Consider the following 25,325-nt stretch of genomic DNA (forward strand, 5'->3'; position numbering starts at 1 on the left):
TAACAAAGTAGCTGCTGTGGGGGTGGCCCAATCTATATTGGAAACCAGAGTTAATGCTATAGAAAACGCACAGGTCCATATACAGAATCAACTACCCATTTTGCAACTCCAACAGGATGACAGTGAAAATCGCAGCCGGAGAAATAATATTAGGCTGCGGGGGGTCCTAGAAACAGTTCCGGGCCCCGAATTAAAGATGGCAGCTTTGGGGATAATTAACAAATTGTTGGAGCGCCCTCCTACAGAGGAGATCGAAATAGACAAGAGTACATCGAGTACAGGCACCCACAGCGTAGGAGAAGACCATCCACGTGATGTATTAGTCAGAATACATTTCTACTCCCTTAAGGAAGATATTATGCGACGTGCATGGAATCAAGGTCCTATAGACTTTAAAGGAGCCCCAATACGGCTCCTAGCAGACCTCTCACGCAGCACTCTGGGGATGAGGGCCATATTAAAACCATTGCTAGCTGAAATTCGAAAGGTGGGCGCTACATATCATTGGGCTCACCCGTTTCATTTGGTGGTTTCACGAAATGGAAACACATTTGCTTTGAGACGGCATGAACAGATACCAGAGCTATTCTCTTTCTTGGAGACCCCTCTAATATCAATTCCCAACTGGGAGATGGTCCTGGTCCATTAGAAGAAGAGACTCTTGCGGAGGACATGGCCCCTAACAATGTTTAAAAATTACATGGAAAATTTTCATTTTCTCTTACTTTTTCACTATATCTCTAGATAGATTATCCTGGACTTTGTTGGAAACCCCTGCCCTGCCCCTTCCCCTTGGTGCTGCTCCCCTGTCACCCGGATGAGTAATGTCCTCTGCCTGGTCGGTTGGGGGTCACGCATTGAGGATATGAGGTTCGGTAGTGTGAGTCCCATACACTATCCAATCTGTGAAGAAGATTTACCGACTCAAGATTTTCTTTGGACTCCACAATGGTTTTTTCCCCTTTTTTTTTTTTTTTAATTCCTAGGAAATACAAGGTGGGGGTGTTGCCTTTGGGGGTGGGGGGGAATGAGGGTAAGGGAGGGGGACATAATTGTCAATTCAGATTATTTAAAAATGAAGTATTGAATGTGTGTGCAGGGGGGTTGTAGCTCAAAAATGAGTAAGATGCTTTGTAGGCCGACACCCTATGGTCACATCTCCTTATTATTTTTTTTTTTCTCTCTTTTCTCATTTATTTTTTTAATATATTTTTTTTTTTTGCTTGTCGGTATCTTACGGCGTTCTGCTGATCACTTCTCCCACATTAGGAAGCGACTGGTTGCGCTCGGTTACGGTATAACCAATTTTAGTAATACCAGTATTGGTATATAGCTGGGGGGAGGGGGGGTTTCTTTAAAACATTTTTTTTGTTTTGTTTTGGGCCTCCAGGGTAACCATGTCACCTAGCCCTGCACGAGCGGTCCCAGGATATAAGGTAACAACCCTTAATGTAAGAGGTTTAGCCACCCCAGAGAAACTGTCACGTCTTCTATCAGATTTAAAACACAGTCATCCACATATGGCATTTTTACAGGAAACGTATTTTCGGAAAGATGCCATCCCCAGGCTATACAATAGGGATTTCCCCTGGGTGTATCATGCTCCCTCACCAATACCCAAATCAAAAGGAGTGAGTATTCTCATATCTAAATTTTTGCCCTGGGTGTTTAAAGAGGAGCTGATAGACCCAGGTGGAAGATTTTTGTTGATTAAGGGAAGGGTTGGTCAGACAACGGTAACTTTATTAAATGTCTATCTGCCTAACTCAGATCATATATCTTTCTTACAGCAATTGATTCCGGTAGTTTTGGAGTTTCGAGAAGGGTACCTCGTGATGGGTGGAGACTTTAATTTTATACCTGAACCCCTCCTGGATTCTTCCAGGGGAAGTTCATGTATTTCCCATACCCGGTTATGCCGACTGCAGCGGGAACTGTCTCTCCTTGACCTTGTGAAAATCCAAAAAATGGAACAGAACTGAAAGGACGCAAATAGGATGTCAGCGGATGGTCATCCGCTGACATCCGCAATCCCACTGATATGCATTATGTCCGTATATCACCTGCAAACGGATGGGGTGATATACGGACATACGGAGCGCCTGTGTGAAAGGGGTCTAACAATACTTTTTTGTTAAGTCAAAAGCAAAACTTGGCTATCACAATTTTTACCATGCCCTTAAGCACAGCCTCAAGAAAGCGGAGTACGTAACTAGGGATTAACATGTACCAAAACACTAGAAGAAGCAGCAAACTGCTTTGGTACAGCAAAGTAAAATCAAAGAATAAATCACATTTCAGGGGTAGGAACACTGAGCATGTAGCAAAGGGTAAATCTTACAGTACTTATAGTATGTCTGATACAGAACTCTAAGTGTTCATACTAACTTCTATAGGTTTGCTTTATATTAAAGCGGTTTTTAGACACTTTAATCTAAAAGGCTATAGAAAAACTAATTTTTTCAAGCAAAACAATATTTTTTGGGAAGCACACCAGAAAAGAGCATTTATTAGCTTCTGCCATTTTCCTCATGAGCCATCTCTAGTTTCACTTGACCTGAACGAAACAAGCACCAATAAAGCGCTATTGCTTGGCAGCATAAGCTCTTAAGAGAACAAAACGTCCCACTCTATCAGGAAGAACCACATCTGTGAGCCAGCAGAGCACATAATTAGGTTGGTGATTAAGTGATTAGCCATCTTCTGCCCAGTTTTGTTGAAATAATAAAATAGGTCTTACAAGCTAAATGAACTCAGTATACAAACTGCGTAAGAGCTCTGCGACAATTATACACTCTGGTAATTCAGTTGAAATGTCCACCATCAGAAGTAGATATAGAGAAACAAATCTTTTACCACAGTTCTCCTATTTACAAGAGTGTTCTATTGCATACATAAAACACACTGGTTGCTTTTACTAGAAGAAAATAGGGTGATACCTCTGCATGACTGCACTGTTACAACAGGTGTGTTGGAGAAAAAAAAATGCCAGGAAAGGACAAACAGCTATGGTAATCCCATACAGTCATGTGAAAACGTAAGTACACCCCATGGATGTTGTTGAACTTTTCAACATCTTTGAACAAGAAAACATTAGATCTTGATTGAGACAATGCTTACACAAAATAAAGGTGAAATACTTAAACAAATGACATATACAATTGGCATTGTGTTCCTTTTTTATGATCTAAATCAGTGGTCTCCAGTGGGGACCAGTGGGGGCTGCATGTGGCACTTGGTTTGCCTTTATCTGTCCCCTAGGGCACAATTCCACCAACTGACACCATTGTTCCCAATGACAGCAAAAATCAGGCATTATGCCTTCCATTCAAACAAATTATGGGATGTTGTTAATGCCCACTGATGCCAGGGGATTTTACACTGGTCACAGTGTGGCCCCCCTAAAGTCTGAAGAACAATAAAATGGCCCTTTGCTTAGAAAGTTTGGAGGCCCCTAATCTAAATGAACAAAAATGAATTTTTTTCATATGGAAAAACTAAGTCCCTATGTTTACCACCGCTTCAAATCCTTAAAACTAGTATCTGGTGTTCCAGATAAGATGCAAATGATTACAACCTCCTTCGATAGATGGATCCTGTCTTATTTAAAACTAAAGCATCTAGGGTCTGGTGTTCTCTTTGCTATTGACGTGTGGTGGCATCATGAAAAAAATCAATAGAGCTCTCTAAAAACATCACAAAGAATGTGTCTGGCAGGTAATTATCGCAAAATGATCTGAAATCAATCATTCCATTGTAAGGAAAAAAAAAAAGTCTAGAAGTGTTTCAAACAAATGCTAATTTGTCTAGAACTGGCTGGCCTAGCAAATAAGCCCAGAAGCTGACTGTTCGGCCCCTTTCACGCGGCTCCGTTCCGTCGATCAGCCAATCCCCGCTGAGCAGGCGGATGACAGCTATGTCTCCGCTCCGTGTGCGGAGACGGAGGTGTCAGAACCCCGCTGTCCTCTATGGGGCAATTGGATGAGAATGGACCGCCTGTCCGTATTCTCCTGGCTGGATTTGATGGACAGGATCGAATTGGATGTCAGCGGACATGTCTCCGCTGACATCCGCTGTCCCATAGAGATGCATGGGGCATCCGTTCAGATCCGCATGTGTGAAAGGGGCCTTAATGTGAAAAGAAATCTCCAAAAGCCACAAAACATATTTGCAAGGTGTTTGGGTAACTCTTGCACAGCTGGAATCAAAGGGCATGCACTTAAAGTGTTATTAAATCCAAAGGCAAACATTTATAATATTGCAGCTCACCATTTTTTTTTTTTAGATGTGATGGCTCGCTTTATTTTCTTTTTTAGGCTTTCTTTCTTCTATTTTCACCTGGTACTCTATCCATAAAGTCTGTTGTTTTTCAAAATAACACATTTCTTTTTCAGATGTATTAAGTTACAGGGAAGTGACAAGCCATTTAACACTACTTACACTGCTTACAATGACCAGCTTTTATTTATATAAAACCTTCATCCTAAAAAGGAAAAAAACGTTTTTCTGTAACTGCCTATACAGTGTTAGCTGGAGTTCAGCTTCAGTTTTTTAGAGTATATAAACCCGCTAGTACAGCTAACACTCCCTCCCCCCAGACTGACATGTTACTGTCCAAGGGTGCCCTCTGTGCTCATTCATCCAGAGTGGGGGCACTCCAATACAAGAGGTGCATTACTGGCCAGACCACCAGGTGAAAACAGAGGGAAAAAGCCTTAAAAAGAAAACGAATGCAGTCGCCACATCTAATGATTGATATACTGCAATACAATACATTTTCAGCTTTGGGTTTAATACCACTTTAATCTTGTCCTAATCTTCGCTAAACATCTTAATCTTCACTAAACAAAAGGTCCTAAAGAATCACAACCTTTTGACATATGCAATGTCATAGTATTATACTAAAGAAACGTACTACATCTGTTACTAAAATATGCTTACCCCCAAAAGCCAAGTGAAAAAGCCATTGCTTACTTTTGGCAAAGTTGGCTGAAGAGCATTTTAGGAGACACGGGTTCCTTGCCTGCCTCTTTTATACTGTGTAAGAACAAGACCACTGCGGAGGTAAGTGGGCCAGGGTTGGGAAGACTGATCACCAAAGGATCCTACAAATAAGATGCATAAAAACACAATCACCCCAAATATCATCACTTTAAATTATATACAAATAGGTTATAAATATTAGCAAAGATTTTATAAACCAACAATCCTATTCTCGTGATACTTCTTAAACACCAAAATGCATGAAAATAAATGTATAGTTAAAATATATCTTAAATTATAATTGTGAAAATCAAACCATCTTCCTAGAAATATTTATAGGAGATACTCAGGCTATACTAATTGTTGACTCAGTTCATAGCAAGCCCCTATGTAATAACATATAAGGTTCCCTTTTCTAACAAGACCTTTGTAAGCAAAAAAGTGAGACCCAAGTGCTGTTGATGCAGGTGCCCCAATGGGCCTTTGTTTCCCTATGCAAATAAAACATGACTCAAAGATATTGCTTATGAGTAACCCATGCCACCAGTACTCAACAACCTGTTAAACTCAAAGACTGCAGTTCTTGGCTCTGGGAGTCAAGACTACAGGATGCAAGTACCACATCTATGTTGATCAAGGCAGAATCTTTTATCTCAATTCTGAAAATGTACTGATAGTCTCTAAAAATACAATTACGCAAGTTTTAGGCAAAGAGATTGTTTGCACACCAGTGACGTCAGCATGAGTAAAACTTTGTTATTCTGGACAACACTACAGTGGAGTGCTTATTCTGGACAAAGAATGCAAAAAGGTCTGTCCAGACCCGAAGTCTACTATGCTTTTAAATATTGATATTTACATTTTTATGTTATATTACTACTGCATGTACTTTATTACTAATAGGCATGTCTTTGCAGCGAGTTTATTTGGCATGAGTTTGTAGTAGACACAGCTATGTATCCTCATGAGTGATGTTGGACGTGGACATGCCTTTAGCCAACACTCCCTTCCCCCCCAGACTGACAATGTTGCTGTCCAAGGGTGCCCCCTGTGCCCGCTATGTACCAAAGCAATTTTTACATATCTGCTATGGATCTGTTTATTTGGCAATGACTTTGTTTTAATTTAACCCCTTGGCATTGATATAACACCAACATGCAGCTCCACTGGACTAGGCTTTTTTTCGAGGGGCTGCATACTTGCGTATCTCCCTTGGTGCTTGAAGCGCACCGCACAGCATGCTCCCAGCACAGAGACGGGGGTCTAATGATCAGAACCCAGAATGACAATTCCGGGTCACATGATTGCTGTGATAGCCTCTGATTGGCTATCACAGTGATCAGTCACTGTGAAGCCCACTCATGTTTTTTTGGTTTCTGTGAATGGACGAGAGAAATACATTGCATCTTTCTCTGTCCTTGCATAGAAAGAAAAAAAATTATGTGTAGAAAATAATATTAATAATTAAAAAAAAAAAAACAAAAAAGATTTTTTTTTAAATATTTAGATCAAGGTTTGATCTAGGTCAGTGCCAGGGTTAGTGTTTGGGTCAAGGTCAGGGTCAAATTTAGGGTCTTTATTTCTTGGACAGGATTTTTTTTTTTTTAATTAGCATTAGTGTCAGTTAGTGTCAGAGTGTTTTAGGTAGTATAAAAAAAATAAATGGGCACTACTACAGGTACATACAACAACTAACATACGCATATGTGGTATCGCTGCAATCGTCAGGAGCAGGAGAATTTTTTAGGTTGTTCTTTGGTGGTAGGTTATGGTAGTAGCAAGAGACATACAGCTAAATTTTAAAAACAAATGGGATTTTTGACTTACCGTAAAATCCATTTCTCTGATGTTCATTGACGACAACAGCTCCCGATATTCATGACCATTGGGTTATACTGTCCACTACAGGAGTAGGACACTAGGCAGAAAATAATTCTGGCTACACCAATGGGCAGACCCAGGGGGTATACTTCCTCTCTCTGCTACAGCCACTCAGTTTTGTTACAAGCAGTGTTAGGGAAGTTATAACTCCACAGAGCGGTGGGTGCTGTGTTCGTCAATGAACATCAGAGAAATGGATTTTACAGTAAGTCAAAAATCCCATTTTCTCTTTCGTTCATTAACGGACACAGCTCTTGATCTTCATAACCATTGGGACGTTCCAAAGCAGTGTTAAACGAGGGGTGGGAACAACAAAAAAATTCCCAAGGCTAAACAAGGCTAAGAGGATATGGTCCTCTTAAACCGCAGCCTGCATAACCTTGCAGCCAAAAGAAGCATCTGCAGATGCCAACACATCCACTTTATAAGACTTTGTAAAAGTGTGCACCGACAACCAGGTGGCTGCCTTGCAAACCTGCGTCACTGACACCTGATGACGAAAAGCCCAGGAGGCACTAAGCGCCCTAGTAGAGTGCGCCTTGACAGGGAAAGGAGGAACCTTACACCCCTGATGGAATAGGCCTGAACCACTGTCTGTCTGATCCATCTTAAAATGGTCGCAGAGGAAGCAGACAACCCTTTTCGAAGTCCATCCGTGAGCACAATAGAGAGTCTGACTTCCTGAAAGACTCCGTAGCTGCCAGGTACACCCTAATTGCCCGGACCACATTCAAGGTATGCAAGGAAATTTCCATCGGATGTTTTGGCCTGGAACATAGGAAGGGCAACATAATGTCTTCATTCAAATGAAAATCAGAGACAACCTTTGGAAGGAGCGACGGACAGGGGCGAAGAACCACCTTATCCCTGTGAATCACCAGGTAAGGTGAATGACAGGATAACGCCGCCAATTCTGACACCCTGCGTGCAGAGGTGATAACCATTAAAAAGACCACCTTCTGGGACAGCGTAAGCAGGGAAATCTCCCAAATATTTTCAAAGGGAGGCTTCTGTAGAGCTGAAAGCACCAAAATATTATCCCAAGATGGCAACGGAGCCCGCACGGGAGGAATCAAATGTCGGACCCTGAAAAAAGGTACACACCAGGGAGTGTGTGGCCAAAGGTCGTTGGAAGAAGACCACCAAAGCCGACACCTGGCCCTTGATGATACTCGAGGCCAATTTCTGTTTGACCCCCCATTGAAGGAAGGTAAAGATCCGAGCCATCGAGAAGGAGCGAGGAAGAACCCCAAGAGACTCACACCACGCAATGTACGTCTTCCACGTACGCAGGTAGATCTTCCTAGAGGTAGATTTCCTAGATTTCAACAGTGTAGGAATTACCAACTCAGATAAACTTCTTTCCTTCAGCACCTAGCTTTCAACATCCAAGCTGTCAAAGCCAGCGACTGTAAAGCAGGATAAAATATCGGTCCTTGGGACAACAGATCCTCTCTGAGAGGAAGCGTCCAAGGAAAAACCGCAACCAGCCACACCAGATTGGTGTATCAAGCTTGGTGAGGCCAGTCTGGAGCCACTAAGATGAGCGGAATCCCTTCTGCCTCGATCCTGCGTAGAAGTCTTGGCAGAAGCTTGAGAGGGGGGGGGGGAGGTGTAAATCAGAGGATACTGCCTCCACAGGGCCACCAGCGCGTCTGTGGCATCCGCCAGAGGATCCCTTGACCGAGCCACAAACTTCTGCACCTCTCTGTTCAGCCGAGACGCCAACAGATCCACCTCGGGAATGCCCCACCGGAGACACAGCTGATGAAACACCTCCGAATGAAGGGACCGCTCCCCATGGTCCAACGTCTGCCGACTGAGGTAATCCCGCCTGCCAATTTTCCACCCCGAAAATGCGTACGGCGGAGAGGGCTGGATGAACCGTTCTGGCCACCTTAGAATGTCGGCTACCTCCAGAGCTGCCAGGACACTTCTTGTGCCCCCTTGGCAGAGACGTATAGTAACTAAGTAGAACTACTTCACTACTGTACTTAAGTACCGAAAGGCGGTATCTGTACTTTCCTGGAGTAGAATTTTTTTCTCCTACTTCCACTTTTACTTCACTACATTTTTTCAATGATTGCAATACTTCTACTCCGATATTTTTTTTTGTGCTGCATAGTTACTCGTTACAATTATAAAAATTACCACTGCCAGAACAGTAGATGGCAGGTTTCATGAAGCTCAAAACATGTGTATTAGCGCATACAAAAATAAATGCTACTGTATGTATAAATAAAAGCTGCATTTGAAATAATAAAAAACAAAATGATGTTCAAACTTTCGACTTCTTTCTTTAATAACTACATAACACAGTACTTGTACTTTTACTTTCAGTACTTGAGTAGCAATTTTTTTTCAAAACTACTGGTACTTTTACTTTTAGTACTTGAGTAGCAAAATGTAAAAAAAAAAAAACTACTTGCAATACTTAAGTACAAAAAATGTTGAATACTTTAGTACTTCTACAACTCTGCCCCTTTGTGACTGACATAAGCCACTGCCGATTGAATGCGCACTAGACAACCCTGAAGACGATCCGTCCAATGATCCAGACACAATCTGATCGCTGAGTTTCAAAATATTGATCGGGAGTCTGGACCCTTCCAGCGTCCAGATCCCCAGAGCAGAATGCTTGCCATGAACGCCTCCTCAGCCAGACAGACTGGCATCCGTGTTCCAATACAAGGGTAGGAAGGATTTTCCCATCCAAAGCACCGGAGAACGAAGCCACTGTATCAGGGACTCCTTCATTCCCTGACTCAGCTGGATCTGATTGTCCAGAGACTGTGGAGTCTTGCCCCATTTGGTCAGAATTTCCCTTTGCAGGGACCTCGTATGAACTGTGCAAACAGAACCGCCTCAAAAGGTAGACACCATCAGGCCCAACACCCGCATGCAAGTCCGGAGGGATGACTATTTTTTGGACAGCAGGAGGTGAATTGCAGCCTGCAATTTCTGGAGTTTGTCCAGAGGAAGGAGCACTCTGGCTAAGGGCGAGTCCAGAGTCAGGCCCAGATAGTCCAGTTTTGTGGACGGAACCAGAGCAGACTTCTGAAAATTCAGAATCTAGCCGAACTCCCACAGAGTTCGTATTGTGATCTCCAGGTTCTCCACCAGAGCAGAGGGAGACTCCGCTCGCAGAAAGAGATCATCCAAGTAGCCCAGCAGCGCGATCCCCCATTGGCGTAGCAAAGCTAGCACCGGGGCTAACAGTTTTGTGAAGACCCGAGGAACAGATGCGAGACCAAAGGGTAACGCCACAAACTGATAATGCTCATCTCCCACAGCAAAGCAAAGAAAACGCTGGTGACTGGCACATATTGGAATGTGAAGGTATCCTTGATATCAATAGAGGCGAGGAAATCCCCCTGACGCAGGGATGCCACCACCATTCGAATGGACTCCATTCTAAACTTCTGTACTCGCACAAAGCAGTTTAGCGCCTTGAGGTCCAAGATTGGATGCACTTTGCCTTCCTTCCTGGGAACTGTAAACAGGTTTGAGTAAAAACCCTGAAAACGTTCTGAAGTCAGAACCGAGACAATTACCCCTGAAGTAACAGGTCTTGTACCGCCCCAAAGAGGCCCTGTAAGCGGTCTGGGGACAGGCGCAAGTTGGAAGGAAAAAACCTTGCTGGGGGAGAAGAGCGAAACTTGATCTTGCAGCCGGAACAAATTTCGTGGACCCCCTTTGTCTTGCACCTGAGAAGTCCACGGGTCCGGAACCAGCCAAGATGTCCCCCCACCTCCGATAAGGGTAAGGATGTACCTTCATGCAGAAGGGGCCTTGTTCACGGGTCTGGAGAAGCCAACTCTCGGCTTGCCAGACCAAGTTCATTTGGATCCTATAGAAGAGGTACTGAAAGGCTACGAACCCTGGTCTTTCGACCCTGAGGGACAAAAAAAACTTCTTATGAGCTGAGAAGGAAGGCCCATGTCTATGACGAGGTTCCCTGCCCTTAGTAGCCTGTGGAAGAAAGGTACTCTTTCCCCCCATGTGAGACCTTTATGATGTCATCCAGGGTAGCTCGAAACAGGAGATCTCCTTGAAAAGGAAGATCAGTCAAGGCCTTTTTTGAAGTCTGATCCGCAGACCAGCACTTGAGCCAAAAGACACACAGAAGGACCACTGCCAAAACAGAGAGGCGAGCCGTTTGGGGAGCCACAATCAAAGAGGCATCACAGATAAACTGCAGCCCCTGGACCAGCTGGTCTGACAGCTTGGTAAAGGCAGAGGGGAGCTGTTCTCCCTCCAGGTCACGGTGTAGGAGCTTAGCCCACAGAGGGCGACACAAGGGCAATGGTGAATACCGGCCTCATTGCCGAATCAGCCAGAATGTACATAGTGTGGGCCACAGCCTCCGCCTTCCGGTCAGCTGGATCCTTAAAGGCTGGGGACTCTTCAACCGGAATCATGGTTGCCTTGTTTAACCACCTCAATACTGGGCACTTAAACCCCCTTCCTTCCCAGACCAATTTTCAGCTTTTAGCGCTGTTGCAATTTGAATGACAATTGCGCGGTCATGCAACGCTGTACCTAAACCAAATTTGTGTCATTTTTTTCCCCACAAATAGAGCTTTCTTTTGGTGGTATTTGATCACCGTCAGGTTTTTTCTTTTTTGGTGCACTAATAAAAAAAGACTGAAAAGTTTGAAAAAAAAAAAAAAAGTTTTTTTGTTTAGGTTATAAAATTTTGTGAATAGATAAGTTTTTTCCTGCACTGATGAGCACTGATGATGCCGCACTGACAGGCACTGATGAGGAGACACTGATGGGGTGGCACTGATGGGATGGCACTGATATGCAGCACTGATAGGCACTGATAGGTAGCACTGATATGCAGCACTGATAGATAGCACTGATATGCAGCATTGGTTGGCACTGATAGGCAGCGCTGATGGACACTGGTAGGCAGCACTGATGGGCACTGATTGGCGGCACTGATGGGCACTGATAGGTGGCACTGTTGGGCAGCAATGATCGGCACTGATCGGCACTGATGGGGGGCACTGATGGGCACTGATAGGCAGCACTGGTGGGCAATAACGGCACTGGTGGGCAGCACTGATAGATGGCATTGGTGGGCAACACTGATAGGGAGGGCACTGGGGGGCTCTCTGAGCCCTGCTTGCCATCCCTGGTGGCCATGGTGGGCATCCCTGGTGGTCATGGGTGGGCATCCCTGGTGGCTTAGTGGCACCCCTCCCCCCCCCAGGGCTGCGCTGGTAATCAATGTTCTGATTACCAGCACAGACCCCCCCTGTGATCAGTGAGTAATTAGAAATACTCACTGATCACCCCCGCAGCAGCACCGATCATCCCTCAGGATCTGTCAGGAGGAGAAGAGATCGAAGCCGTTACAACGGCTCTATTTACATTACATGACGGCTGTGATTGGACACAGCCGTCATGTGATCAGGAGGGCCAATCACAGGGCCCTCCTGCCGAATGATGTTGCTCTGTGTCCGAGGGACACAGGCACATCGAGATCGCGCCGCTGCGCGTGCCCGCGGCGGCGCGATCTCTCTCCTTCTGAAGGACGTTCCGGAACGTCCATTCAGAAGGACGAGACTACCACCCGGCCGTATATCTACAATGGCCCGGGTGGGAGGTGGTTAATCTGGAAACCCGAGGGTCCACCACCGGTGGAAGTCCACTTCTTAAGAAGGGACTCCTCATAGGTGGAGTAAAATGCTTAGGGACCCCACAGGAAAGCTTGGTCGTCCCCACTCTTTAGTGACAATTCTGTCAAAATAGGCAGGGAAAGGAAACATCTTTGCTGCTTTGGATGGCTTGTGAGTGCCAAAGGGCACCTGCATCTCCGTCGCAGCTTCAGTGCGTCCTCTATCTTCAGGGTCTCACGCGCAGATACAATCAGTGCATCCACCAGCCCCTTTTCATGCGGAGTTGCAGACGTGGAGGACTCATTCTCACTATCAGAGGATTCCAGGCACGTGGTTGCAGACCCAGCAGGGTGACCGACGTCCGCAGCGGCCAAATCCAAATCTGATGAGACAGATGAGGCAGGGGAAGGCGGAGGCCTACAGGGACCCAGGAAGGGGGCGCTTTTTGCTAGCCCGTCGCCCACAAGCCACATCCACCCTAGCCACAAGGGACTCCATGACCGCTGTCAGTGCATGGATGGATGGTTGGGACCCGGAGGGCCCTGCAATCTTAGAGAGGGGATCAAGAGGTAAAACATGTTCCAAAGACTCTATGAGTCACCAGGAGGACCCCACAAAAAAGTGTAAAACACTGCTAAGGGACAATTCCCACTGCGCTGGCAGCACCACCTGGTCGCCAGGCACAAAGCACCAAGTGATCCCCAGCAGAGAGGGAGCAGACCCCACCAAACTCACCACCAACAGAAACAGGCACCTGCAGCCACCAGGAGAAACTGCACTACATGTGCGGGGATCAGGAAGTAAAATGATCCAGGAGTCAGCACCAGGGGATGAGGAGGGGCTTCCACTGCTGAAATCGCCGCCCACAGGGCTCCACTGTCATGGCCGTCGCTATTTCCAATGGTAACACCAGTTGCCGCGGGACTACACAAACATGGTCACCGTGTATAGAAACACACAGGCTACAACAAAAAATAGTGGCCCCACGAGGCTTACAGGGACCCAGGAGGGAGACCAGGCCTCAATGAAAGATCCAGGCAGGACAGGGGGCCCTGGCCGGAGCCCCCACCAGGTACAATCTCCCCCACACAGTCAATCATCCTGTGACCAGCGGTGCATCCCCGGCCCCTATCGCCATTTAGCGCCCTGCCCCATCCTTGGAAAGTGATAGGATGAGGGACTTGGCAAGGGAGGGTTGCCTGCAGGAAGGAGGGGAACCCGGGGGTCTAACTGTCCCAGGAAGGGGCCCACGTCCAGCCCAAAACCCTCCAGGGGGAGAGGGGGGGCAGCCACTCACCATACCAGAAACCAGGCAGGCACCGCTCCAGACAGAACCTCTCTTGATTGAAATGGGGGGCTGTCTGCCAGGAGGAACGCTGTGACTTGGACCGAGACCCGGTCGTATGCGACCTCACGAGGCGTTTAACTCGCAGGCCAGCCCCCATTGAGTGGGGCTATGTGGCGGCCGACCTAGCGCGGAGCTGAGGTCTGCGCGCACTCGCTGGCCAGACTGGGGTGACCACTGGATCTAGATTATCCAGCCAATCGCCCAGTCTGTCAGTTGATTGTATATCTCACAGGAAAAAATCCAGGAGGAAAAAATTTTGCCAGGACCAAAGATCCCAGCCAGGAACTAGGTCCTTACTCCTGACTAGGCAGAAAAAAACTGAGTGGCTGTATCAGAGAGATGGAGTATACCCCCTGGGACTGCCCATGGGTGTAGCCAGAATTCTTTTCTGTCTAATGTCCTACTCCTGTAGGGGGCAGTATAACCCCATGGTTATGAATATCAGGAGCTGTGTCCGTCAATGAAAGAAAGAGAAAAATATTTTTTTTTTTTTTACTATTTTGGGCCAATTTTCCTTTGATGATAAAAAAAAAAAAATCATGAGATAACCATTACCATTTACCATCAAATGAAAGCCCAATTTGTCCTGGAAAAAAAAAAAAAGGTATAATCCACCTAAATGCACAAAGTAGTTTTGATGATATGTACGGTTTCACAAACACACAAAGTTGCAAAATTTGGCTTGGGCATTTGTTTTACCCTTAGGCATGAAGGGGTTATGATAACAAAGTAGTACGTTTTTTTTTTTTTTTTTTTGCTTTTTTTTGTACAAACATGGTTTTCTTTTAGTAATATTGTCTTGCAAATTTGTTTGTTTTTTTAATGGAATTATTAGAAAAAAAGTAACCAATCTAATACACTTTGTTTTATTTTTTAAACAGTCTTAGTTTAAAAAAATAGTGTTACCTTAGAAAATATGTTATTCTATAATTTATCCTGTTTAAAATTACACTATTATGATTTTGGTACAAAGCATTACAAAGTTATTTACAAATTAATAAAAAAATGTTTTTTTCATGTCAGGTTGCTTCAACTGACATCTGCATTTTCAAGCTCATCCCTTTGAGCCGAGGAATAAGACAGAGTACATACAAAAATAGCAATGTTACTTTGTATCTTTCTTTTTCAGATGGCCTTTTTTTCACAGCAGCAGTTTCTAGATCTGATGTACTGTACATACAAAACAACTCCTGCCTTTTATTTTTTCAATTAAAGAGCAGGGAACTGCCAGTCAATGGGGGCAACAGCATGGCAGGAAGACCTGACGTTTTATACATGTCCTGTATGCAGCACGTCCAGTGTCATCAACTGACTAAATAATATGTATAGGTGTTATTTTATGGAAGCTGCATAAGTGGGCTTTTCCTTTGCTTTCTATCACTTCACTGACTAAGCCCTGTTTGGGTGAAACACATCAGTGTGAGGGACATCTGGAAAGACTTTTGATTTCTTTGTCAGGAATAACATTTTACTTATGCGGATGTTAGCAAAGTGCCGGCGCCCCCTTGGCCAGTAGCTGTGCCCACAGACACTGGCAGACTCTGGGCTTTTCAACTGCGCTTCTTTTTGGTTGTGTAATATATGTAAATCAGCCTACCAAATCCTCTTCAGTTAGGCAAATCTTCAGTTTTGCACTTCTCTCTCTCAATTCAGCTAAGGCTTCAGTTAACAAATGTGTATGTGTCAGGTTCTAAAAATAGAAAATTGGCACAAAATTAAATATTATTCAACAGAAGCAACAATAGCACAATGAAAATTCAATAATTTTTAGAACATCTGAAATGTGTGGTTTGCTATACTGAAGAAGTCTAGTCAGTTTTCTACAAATACCTAAACTTATAGTTGTACAGGTCCCTAAAAAGCAGACTCCACAAAAAAAGGAACATGGTTTAGGATTAGGCTACAGCCTAAAATATGGGTACAAGGTGAACTTAGCCTTTAAAAGGGATTGTAAAGGCAGAAGGTTTTTTTATCTTAATGCATTCTATGCATTAAGATAAAACCTTCTGTGTGCAGCAGCCTACCTCAGCCCCCCTAATTTTTACCTGAACCCATCGCTATCCAACAATGTTGCAGGAGTGTCTCAGCTGCCCTGGACTCCCCTCCTCATTGGTTGAGACAGAAGAGTGGTGCAATTGGCTCCTGCTGCTGTCCATCAAAGTCAGTCAGCCAATCAGGAGAGAGATTGGGCGGGGACAGATCACGGCTCCATGTCTGAATGAACACAGGAAGCTGTGACTCAGCTTGGGTGCCCCCATAGCAAGCTGCTTGCTGTGGGGGCACTCAACAGGAGAGAGGGACCAGGAGCACAGAAGAGGGACCAGAGAAGAAGAGGATCTGGGCCACTCTGTGCAAAATCACTGCACAGAGCAGGTAAGTATAACATGTTTGTTATATAAAAAAAATTTACAATCAATTTCATGTAAAAAAAAATGATCAACAGTTTGCTAATGCCACCAGTTTCAAACCTGCCTTAAAAATTTGACTAATTAGTGACACAGGAAATGAAGAGAGAAAATCAGAAGATAACAGTATAGCTTTAAAAACACTTTTCTGGTTGTAGCCTAAGAACTACTTGTGCCAAAATCAGGCAAGCATTTGCAGAAGTTTTGGTAACATTACCAACATTGTGCGCCAAATTCAGGCAGTTCCTTCATTAGTTAAACCTGTTGCCTGGAAATGCTTTTTTAATGGGCCCTTGGTAAAAAATATTATATTCTAATATCTGAAAGTACAGCATGCGTTCCAAACCAAACGTGTAATAAATGTTGCTTGTAAAATAAAAAAGACATACAAGTAAAATAGAAAGACCAAGTTTTTAAACTAACTGACTAAAGGCAATGTAGCCTCCTTTTATTTAAATATAACAACTGTAAGCAGGGCCGGCCTTAGGTGTTCAGGTGCCCTGTGCGAGCTAATCCTGTGGCGCCCAAACCCCCCCCCCCGCATGCATTTTCTTGCACTTTATTTGACTTTTCTTTTTTATGATCACTAATAACTTAGCCCCCCTTACATCAGAGACCCCCCACATAGAGCCCCCTTTACATCAGAGACCCCCCACACAAATCCCCCCTCACATCAGAGACCCCCCACACAAAGCCCCCCTCACATCAAAGACCCCCCACACAAAGCCCCCCTCATATCAGAGACCCCCCACACACATCAGAGACCCCCCACACAAAGCCCCCCTAACATCAGAGACCCCCCCAAACAGAGCCCCCCTCACAGAGACCCCCCCACACAAAGCCCCCCTAACATCAGAGACCCCCTACACATACACAAAGCCCCCCTCACATCAGAGACCCACCCACACAAATCCTGCCTCACATCAGAGAACCCCCACACAAAGCCCCCCTCACATCAGAGACCCCACACACAGAGCCGCCTTACATCAGAGACCCCCCACACATCAGAGACCCCCACACAAAGCCCCCCTAACATCAGAAACCCCCACACAGAGCCCCCCTCACATCAGAGATCCCACACAAAAGAGCCCCCTTACATCAGAGACCCCCCACACAAAGCCCCCCTAACATCAGAGACCCCCTACACACACACCTAGCCCCCCTTACATCAGAGACCCCCCACATCAGAGACCCCCTTACATCAGAGAGCCCCCTTACATCAGACCCCCCTTAAATCAGAGAGCCCCCCTTACATCACAGACCCCCCACACAAAGCCCCCTTACATCAGAGCCCCCCTACACAGAGCCCCCCACACCAGAGAGCCCCCCTTACATTAGACCCCCCACACAAAGCCCCCTTACATCAGAGCCCCCCCCCCCACCAGAGAGCCCCCCTTACATTAGACCCCCCACAAAAAGCCCCCCCCCACACACAGAGACCCCCCTAGCATTTTTTTTGAAGGCGACCTAACTTACCTTACCTCACGCTGTCTGCACTTTTCTTTAAACTTCCCGCCCACACATCCCCGGGGAGTATGGGCGGGGCGGGAGGAGGAGGAGAAAGGCAGGCGAGGAGGAGCTGACGATCCCTGCAAGGAGGAGGGATCTGTCACCGTGCGTGGATCGGAGGCTGAGCTGTGTGTAATACACAGCTCGCCTCAGACTGTCTGCAGGCTGCAGCAGTAGGTGAGGTGACCGAGAGGTGACCGAGGCACAGCCGAACAGCGGGAGGTAAGCGGCGGCCGCGGCCTGTGTTGACCCTGTCCAGGCCGCGGTCGCCGCTTACCTCCCGCTGTGCGGCCTGAATCACCTGCTCTTCTGCAAGCTGTGATGGCCGCACGGCGCCCTTGTTGCCCATGGCGCCCTGTTCGGCCGCAAAGCTCGCACACCCCTAAGGCCGGCCCTGACTGTAAGTGTCGGTTCACATTTCTGCGATCACAGAGATCGCATGTAATTCGGAGCGCACTGCTCCTAAAATTACATGCGATCTCTGTGCGGTGAAAATTCAGCCAGGGATTGTGACACAGACACAGATCACAAGTCAAATGTTCCATTGTAATGTGGATTTGAGATTGTATCTTTGATCTAAAGTTCACTTGACTTGTCCAATTATTTATCATGTACTTTCCTGTTGACTTCTTAAATAAATAAATTGAAAAAAAAAATGAATAGGCTCTTTAGAATGCAGGACTCTGTATTCTTAGAATTCATTAGATTACCTTGATGCTACCAAATACTAGTTAGCAGGTAAATGGTAATTTATCTAAATTATCATTAATTATATTTATTTCAGCTCGTAAAGTGAACACCTTCCTACAGAAGAGGGCACAGTCTCATGCCTATACTAATTGTTCTTTTAGTGTCTATTTCTTTTTAAGGGAGCAATGAACCTTGAAGTAAGAAAAGCAGCATTGGCTGACCCTATTAGCTACAAATGTTAAATATACCACATAATGTATTCAAGTGTTCCTCACTAATACCATGCAACAGCTTATAGCTCATTAAAATAATTGATTTATGTTGCACTTGATGATAATTAAAATGAATGACATGAATAATGCATATGGTCACACAGCGCAAGAGTGAAAAAGTATCAATCTAGATTTGCCACATGAAAGTGAAGTTATGAACCATTCAGCATATGTAGACATGCAGTCTACCACCACAAAGAATCTATATGTTGATGGGAAAGCTAAGCTTTGTTTGATAGCTATAAACTGGCCTGCCTTGCCTTCAGGTTTATGAGTCCCAGTTAAGGAGGGACTTGTGGTGTGGAAAAAATGTCTACAGTCACCACTGACAATAGTGAAAGAGTGCCATCTAAGCTTGCAGGGAGTTACAAGACTCCCATTGAGTCTGCTGCTGTTTCACCCTTTATGGATGTAGGATAAGAATGGCAGGTCAAAAAGGTAAAGAGTCGACCATTTTATCCTAAATTTAGTATTCCCAAACAAAGAAAGTGACCTACACCTGGTAAGAATATCTTCAAGAAAGTAGTGCTGTAAGTGATACCAGTCACTGGAGAGAATTGCAGTGAAACGGTCTGCCATAAAATGTGGAGTGAATCCATTAATATGCATGGCCTAAATGAAGAGCCGCCGGCTCAAACTTTTGAAAATGTTTTAGGGCAACTTGCTGAGGATAAAGATGTGCTGAAACTTTAGACTTGCAGCACTCACACCTTAAGCTTCATTAAGCTTCATCATCTTTGGTCTAGAACATCATACCTGCATGATAGCATTGAAGAAACAGGTGTTCCCCAAATTCAATATGCCTTTTACAGGGACTGATGTGCTATTCAGGGAGGTGCTCTTCTTAACCTTTTCACTACTTTGCTCGCGAAGGCAAATGACCTTTAATGAACATCCTGGAAATAAAAATGAATTAAATTACTAAAAGACATCTTGCTTCAATATGAAAATAAATTACATCAAGAAAAACATTGAGGCAAATTTACTAAGACTGGGGCAGCTGTGCATGGCAACCAATAAGCACTGATCTTTCATTTTCACATCTTAACTGAACAGGCTGATGATAGAAACTGAATGGTGGCCATGCACAGCTGCTCCAGATTCTGTCTGCTTTAGTTTTGATAAATTCTCCATATTGTGCGCTGGCAGAGGTGGAGAACAAAGACTCAATTACCAACCCTGCTAGATAAGAATATAGAGCTATGAAATCCTAAATGTAATATTTTACAAGATTCTTAGGAACATTCTAAGCCATACAAGTTACATATTGGGGTTGATATACTAAAAGTGAAGAGTGCAAAATATGGTGCAGCTGTGCACGGTAGCCAATCAGCTTCTAAATTCAGCTTGTTCATTTAAGCTTTAACAGAAAAACTGGAAGCCGATTGGTTTCTATGCAGAGATGCAACAGAATTTGGACTCCAGTTTTAGAAAATCAACCCCTTACAACAGAGCCTTTCCTGCATTTATTCCAGTAGAAATAAAGCAAAACTCATGTACACCAAAAATGAGAGGCGCTAGAAACCTAGGGACAAGGGATTACAAAGTATGTTCATTTACACTGTTTTACACTGAAATTATTGGTTGTAAACATAAAATAAAAAAAATAAGATCAAAGACAGCAGAAAAAGTTTTGGTATAAGGCAGCACTATAGATACAAAAAGGTTAAAGCTTTGGTTGAAATTCACATATGCAGAAGGATACTCTGCAAATCTTCTCAGTATCTAATTTTCTATATTTTTTGGTTAATGATACATTTATAGAAACACCTGCAAAGAAACTGTGTTGCTAATATGCCCTGCTTATAAGCCACCAATTGCTTGCAATGGAAATCCCTCTGGACTGAAAGCAGAGTGACATTTTAGGGATCTGTAAAAAAAAAAAAAAAAATATTAAAATAAAAAGTGTCAAATGACCCAAAGAATGTATTGCAGGGTTTCTGATGCAATTCTTGTTGTAGTACAGTATTGTACCATGTTAGCCATTGACTAACGCAGAAAGTTTGGAGTTTAACCACTTTACCACCGGAGGATTTTCCTGCTTTACGTCCAGGCCACTTTTTGCAACTTGGCACTGCGTGAATTTAACTGACAATTGCGCGGTCATGCAACCCTGTACCCAAACGAAATGGACGTCTTTTTTTTCCCACAACCAGAGCTTCCTTTTGGTGGTATTTGATCACCTCTGCACTTTTCATTTGTTGCGATATTAATAAAAAAAAGAGCGAAAATTTTGCAAAAAAATTGACATTTTCTACTTTGACAGTTAAAAAATATCCAATATATTCAATTTTTGTCATATATTTAGGCCAAAATGTATTTAGCTACATGTCTTTGACAAAAAAATCCTCAATGAGCGTATTTTTAACCGCTTTAAGACCGGAAGATTTTACCCCATTCCTGACCAGGGTATATTTTGCGATTCGGGAATGTGTTAATTTAACGGACAATTGCGCGGTCACACGGTGCTGTACCCAAATTAAATTTATGTCCTTTTTTTCCCCACAAATAGAGCTTTCTTTTGGGGGTATTTGATCACCTGTGCGATTTTTAATTTTTTTAAAAAAGTGACAATTTTGAAAAAAAAAATATTTTTTACATTCTGATATATAACATTCCCAAAAAAAATTTAAAAATCAAAATTTTTTAACATTATAGGCCAATTTGTTTTCTGCTACATATTTTTGGTAAAAAAAATCATAATAAGTGTATTTTGATTGGTTTGCGCAAAAGTTATCGCGTTTACTAACTACGGGAAAGATTTGTCATTTTTATTGTTTATTTTTTTTTACTAGTAATGGCGGCGATCTGCGATTTTTTTGCGGGACTGCGACATTGCGGCGGACAGATCGGACCCTAACTGACATTTTTGACACTTTTGGGGGTACCAGTGACATTACTACAGTAATCAGTGCTATAAATATGCACGGTTACTGTAATAACGACACTGGCAGGGAAGGGATTAACTTTATTGGTGATCAAGGGGTTAAATGTATGCCTCATGCTTACTGACGTGTGTGGGAGGAGGGGATTGTGTGACACAGGCACAGATCGCAGGTTCAGCTATGCAGAATCCTGTAATCTGTGACTGACTGTCCCATAGGAGATCCGCCCGCTTTGTTTACACAAGTGAGCGGATTTCCTCACTCGATCCCCGACGATCGGGGAAGAGCGGCGGTGATCACCGCCTCTCCTCCCCTGGCCCGACTCCCGCTGTGTGAGAGGGGGCGTTGTCCAGCGACGTATGTCTACGTCGCTGGACGATAACGAGCCACTTTGCCGCAGTACCAGCTCAGTGAGTGGTTGGCAAGTGGTTAAAGCCAGCCATACATAAATCAAAATGTGGCTGATTCAGCATCCACGTATGGGCAAGGTGGTTGTATAGAGGTCAATCTACCGACTGATGCCTACCATTGTTTTTTTCCTGCTTGATCAGCCCCACTGGCTGTAGCCGGCAGTCCTGATCAGTGTATTTTAATGGCAGGGAAGTCTCCCTGCTGTAAGAATACAATAGCTCGAAACCATAGAAAACAAGAGAAGGGCGCACCGACCTACTGCCATATCACAAGACATTTATTGGGAGAATAAAAGACATGCCATACATTATACACACAAATGTATGCTAAAAGGAAGCATAAGAACGGATTACAAAAATAAACCTTTCTTATGCTTACTTTTAGCATACATTTGAGTATAATGTATGGCATGTCTGTTAATCTCCCAATAAATGTCTTGTGATATTGCACAAGGTCGGTGCGCCCTTCTCTTGTTTTCAGTCTATATGGATACCCATCGTCCTGAGAGGGCAGCAAAATCCTAAAAGCCAACAAAACAGCAGTCCCTTTAACACAGCACTCGAGCGCAGGAGACTGAATCTGTCTTTTTAGAAAACAATAGCTCAGCAGGGAGTATTCCCCCTTTCACATGGATTCACACTTATGCGACTTGTCATGTGACTTTGGACCCCAAAGTCGCATGACAAGGCGCACCTTATGTTTCCCTATGAGTACCGTTCATATCTGTGCAACTTCAAAGTAGTTCTTGCCCTACTTTGGTCCGACTTTCATGCGACTTGATGTCCATAGACCTCAAAGTAGACCCTCAAACGTCACATGAAAGTTGCACCTGCATTACATAGATGCAATTTTGATGCGACTTTGGATGAGTGCAAAAATGAAAAATTTGTTATAAAAAAACCCAATGAATTCCAAATTTTCAGAGCATTTAGAATTCAAATCGGTTGAGAACTGATCAACCAATTTGAATTCTGTGTGAAGAATAGCTGGAAGCCAGCCACCACCTCCTTAATAATTGCTAACTCATCAGCTGTCAGCGAGTTTTCCCACTGACAGCTTAAAGTAAAAAAAAAAAAGGCCAGCAAAAAAAAACAAAAAAAAAAAACCCGCGTGGGGTCCCTCCAAAATCCATACCAGACACGGTCTGCCCAAAATCCATACCAGCATGCAGCCTAGCTGGTCTGAAAAGGGAAAGGGACACCCCAAAGCAACTTGTCTCCATGTTGATTACATATTTTGGTAAATGGGTACTATATATCCCATACTCCTTCACGTGGGGGGGGGATCTGGGGGCCCCCTTGGTGTTTAAAAGTTATTTTTTTTACATTCAGCTGGCAGTGGGGGAAACTCACTGACAGCTGATGTGTCCTCAGTTGTTAAGGACGCAGCGGACGGCTTCCTGGGCCACTACTGAACAACCAGCTATTCTTTACACAGAATTGGAATTGGTTGATCAATTTTCGACCGATTCGAATTTCGATCATTCTAAAAATTTGGAATTTGATAGAAATTAAAAAGAAAAACCTAATGAATTTTTAACAAGTTGCACTCATCCAAAGTCGCATCAAAATTCTGTCAAGTCGCGAGGCAAAGTCGCAATGGAAATTGCATGGATTTAAAAGTTGCACAAGTGTGAATGGAGCCTGAAAGTTACATTCTGTGGTGTAAGCATAAATATGGCTTTTGGTTTAAATACCTAGATTGTATTATTATTGGTACAAAAGTACCAGTTCATAGTGGGTGGTGGATTGAGTCATTATTAGGAAATATATATGACAGTTTATGTGTGACTCTTGGTACATATTTGGGTCACTAAAACACATATTGTTCTCATTAGGATTACTTTATAATGACAATTTTTTCTCTGTTTTACCAAAAAAAAAAAAAAAAATTACTAATAAAAGCTCACAGTGAGAAAGTTCCCAGATATACCTTTGCTACGAGCATGGATAGGTGGTCTATTCTGGAGAATGTTATAGTTAAAGAATGTTCCAGAATAGTCTAATGATTATGGATCAATGCTTGATTGGCCAGCAAACTAGTCTGACCTAAACCCCAAAGAGAATCTGTGGGGTATTGTCAAGAGGAAGCTGGGAGACACCGGACCCAACAATGCAGACGAGCTGAAAGCCACTATCAATGAAACCTGGGCTTCCATAACTCCTCAGAAGTGCCACAGGCTGATCGCCTCCATACCACGCCACATTGATGCAGTAATTCATGCAAAAGGCGCCCTGACCAAGCATTGACTGCATACATGGACTTACAGAAATGTTGGCTTACTGAAAAGTATTATAAATCCTTTTTCATTGGTCTTATGTAATGCAGTTCCTTGATGTTTATAGCTTGGTGAGGCATTGACTGAACACCAAAAACAAACTGCAGGTGTTTTATATATGAGCTCCATAACGATAGCCAAGAAGGCAAGTTAGGTTCCTGAAAACCTAGAGAAGTGATAAAGATGATATCCTGTTTTCCACTATAAATGTCTGATATATTTGATGCATGTGCACAATGAGTTCAAAAACCTACCTAACCTATGAAATAGAAGAAAGCAACCAGTGTGGTACAGCTAGTATTGTTAATACAATAAATGAATCCACATATATATATTTTTTAAATGAGGGCATTTGAAGTTGCAGTCTCATTAACTTATAGCCTTAAGACAACAAGAGAATTAAGATTTCGGTTGTAGTCTCAAATTCCACTGGCAACTTCCATGCTGTCGCCATCAGTGTTCTTAAAATGAGCATTAGTGACATATTCAGACTTTAAAAAAATATTGATTAACACAGCATGTCAATGCAAACGAGTTATGGACTTAATAAACGCCAGGAATGGTGATTCTGCAATGCAGATTCCTGACATATGAGCTCACATCTGCACTAATGAGTTAAAGAGCGAGTCTCATTAAAGAGTTCCGGGGACATTGCAGGGACCAATTTATGTTAATGGGATGTTTATGCCAAAAGGTTCTAATGCAGTCGCAAGCTAAGGATAGGAGACTCCTCCATGGGGAGTTCTTGTGCTTCTCCTACATGAACCAGAAAGAATGCATAATTAAAGTTCTGAAAACCTACATTTAATTAAAGAGGAATAAAACGAGACTGACAAGTCGCACATAATAACTTCCAGTACGCTGATCAGATGTTACTGTCCAGGCATGCAAATCTTCCAGGTTAAAGCTGCATCTGCAGGATATGTTGAAAGGTGCACTGATATCGGGAACACATTTTTTTCATATTGTCTCTGCTGGTGTGTAAACTGTTTTACAGACAATTAAATTACTTTAACCTTAGCAAGCAGTAGAA

General features: G+C 43.7%; 1 protein-coding gene across 1 annotated transcript in view; it reads right to left on the reverse strand.

The window, feature by feature from the left end:
- USP45 (ubiquitin specific peptidase 45) overlaps positions 1 to 25,325 on the reverse strand; it is a 333,185-nt gene that overhangs the window by 169,639 nt on the left and 138,221 nt on the right. Inside the window, exons 6-8 of the mRNA XM_082250245.1 lie at positions 19,475 to 19,614; positions 15,440 to 15,532; positions 4,975 to 5,105 (exon numbers count right to left, since the gene is read on the reverse strand). Coding sequence (XP_082106371.1) covers positions 4,975 to 5,105; positions 15,440 to 15,532; positions 19,475 to 19,614 — 364 coding nt within the window. The remainder of the gene's footprint in view (positions 1 to 4,974; positions 5,106 to 15,439; positions 15,533 to 19,474; positions 19,615 to 25,325) is intronic.

Source organism: Pelophylax lessonae, assembly GCF_965119305.1.
Source record: "Pelophylax lessonae genome assembly, chromosome: 3".
Classification (NCBI taxonomy): Eukaryota; Metazoa; Chordata; class Amphibia; order Anura; family Ranidae; genus Pelophylax; species Pelophylax lessonae.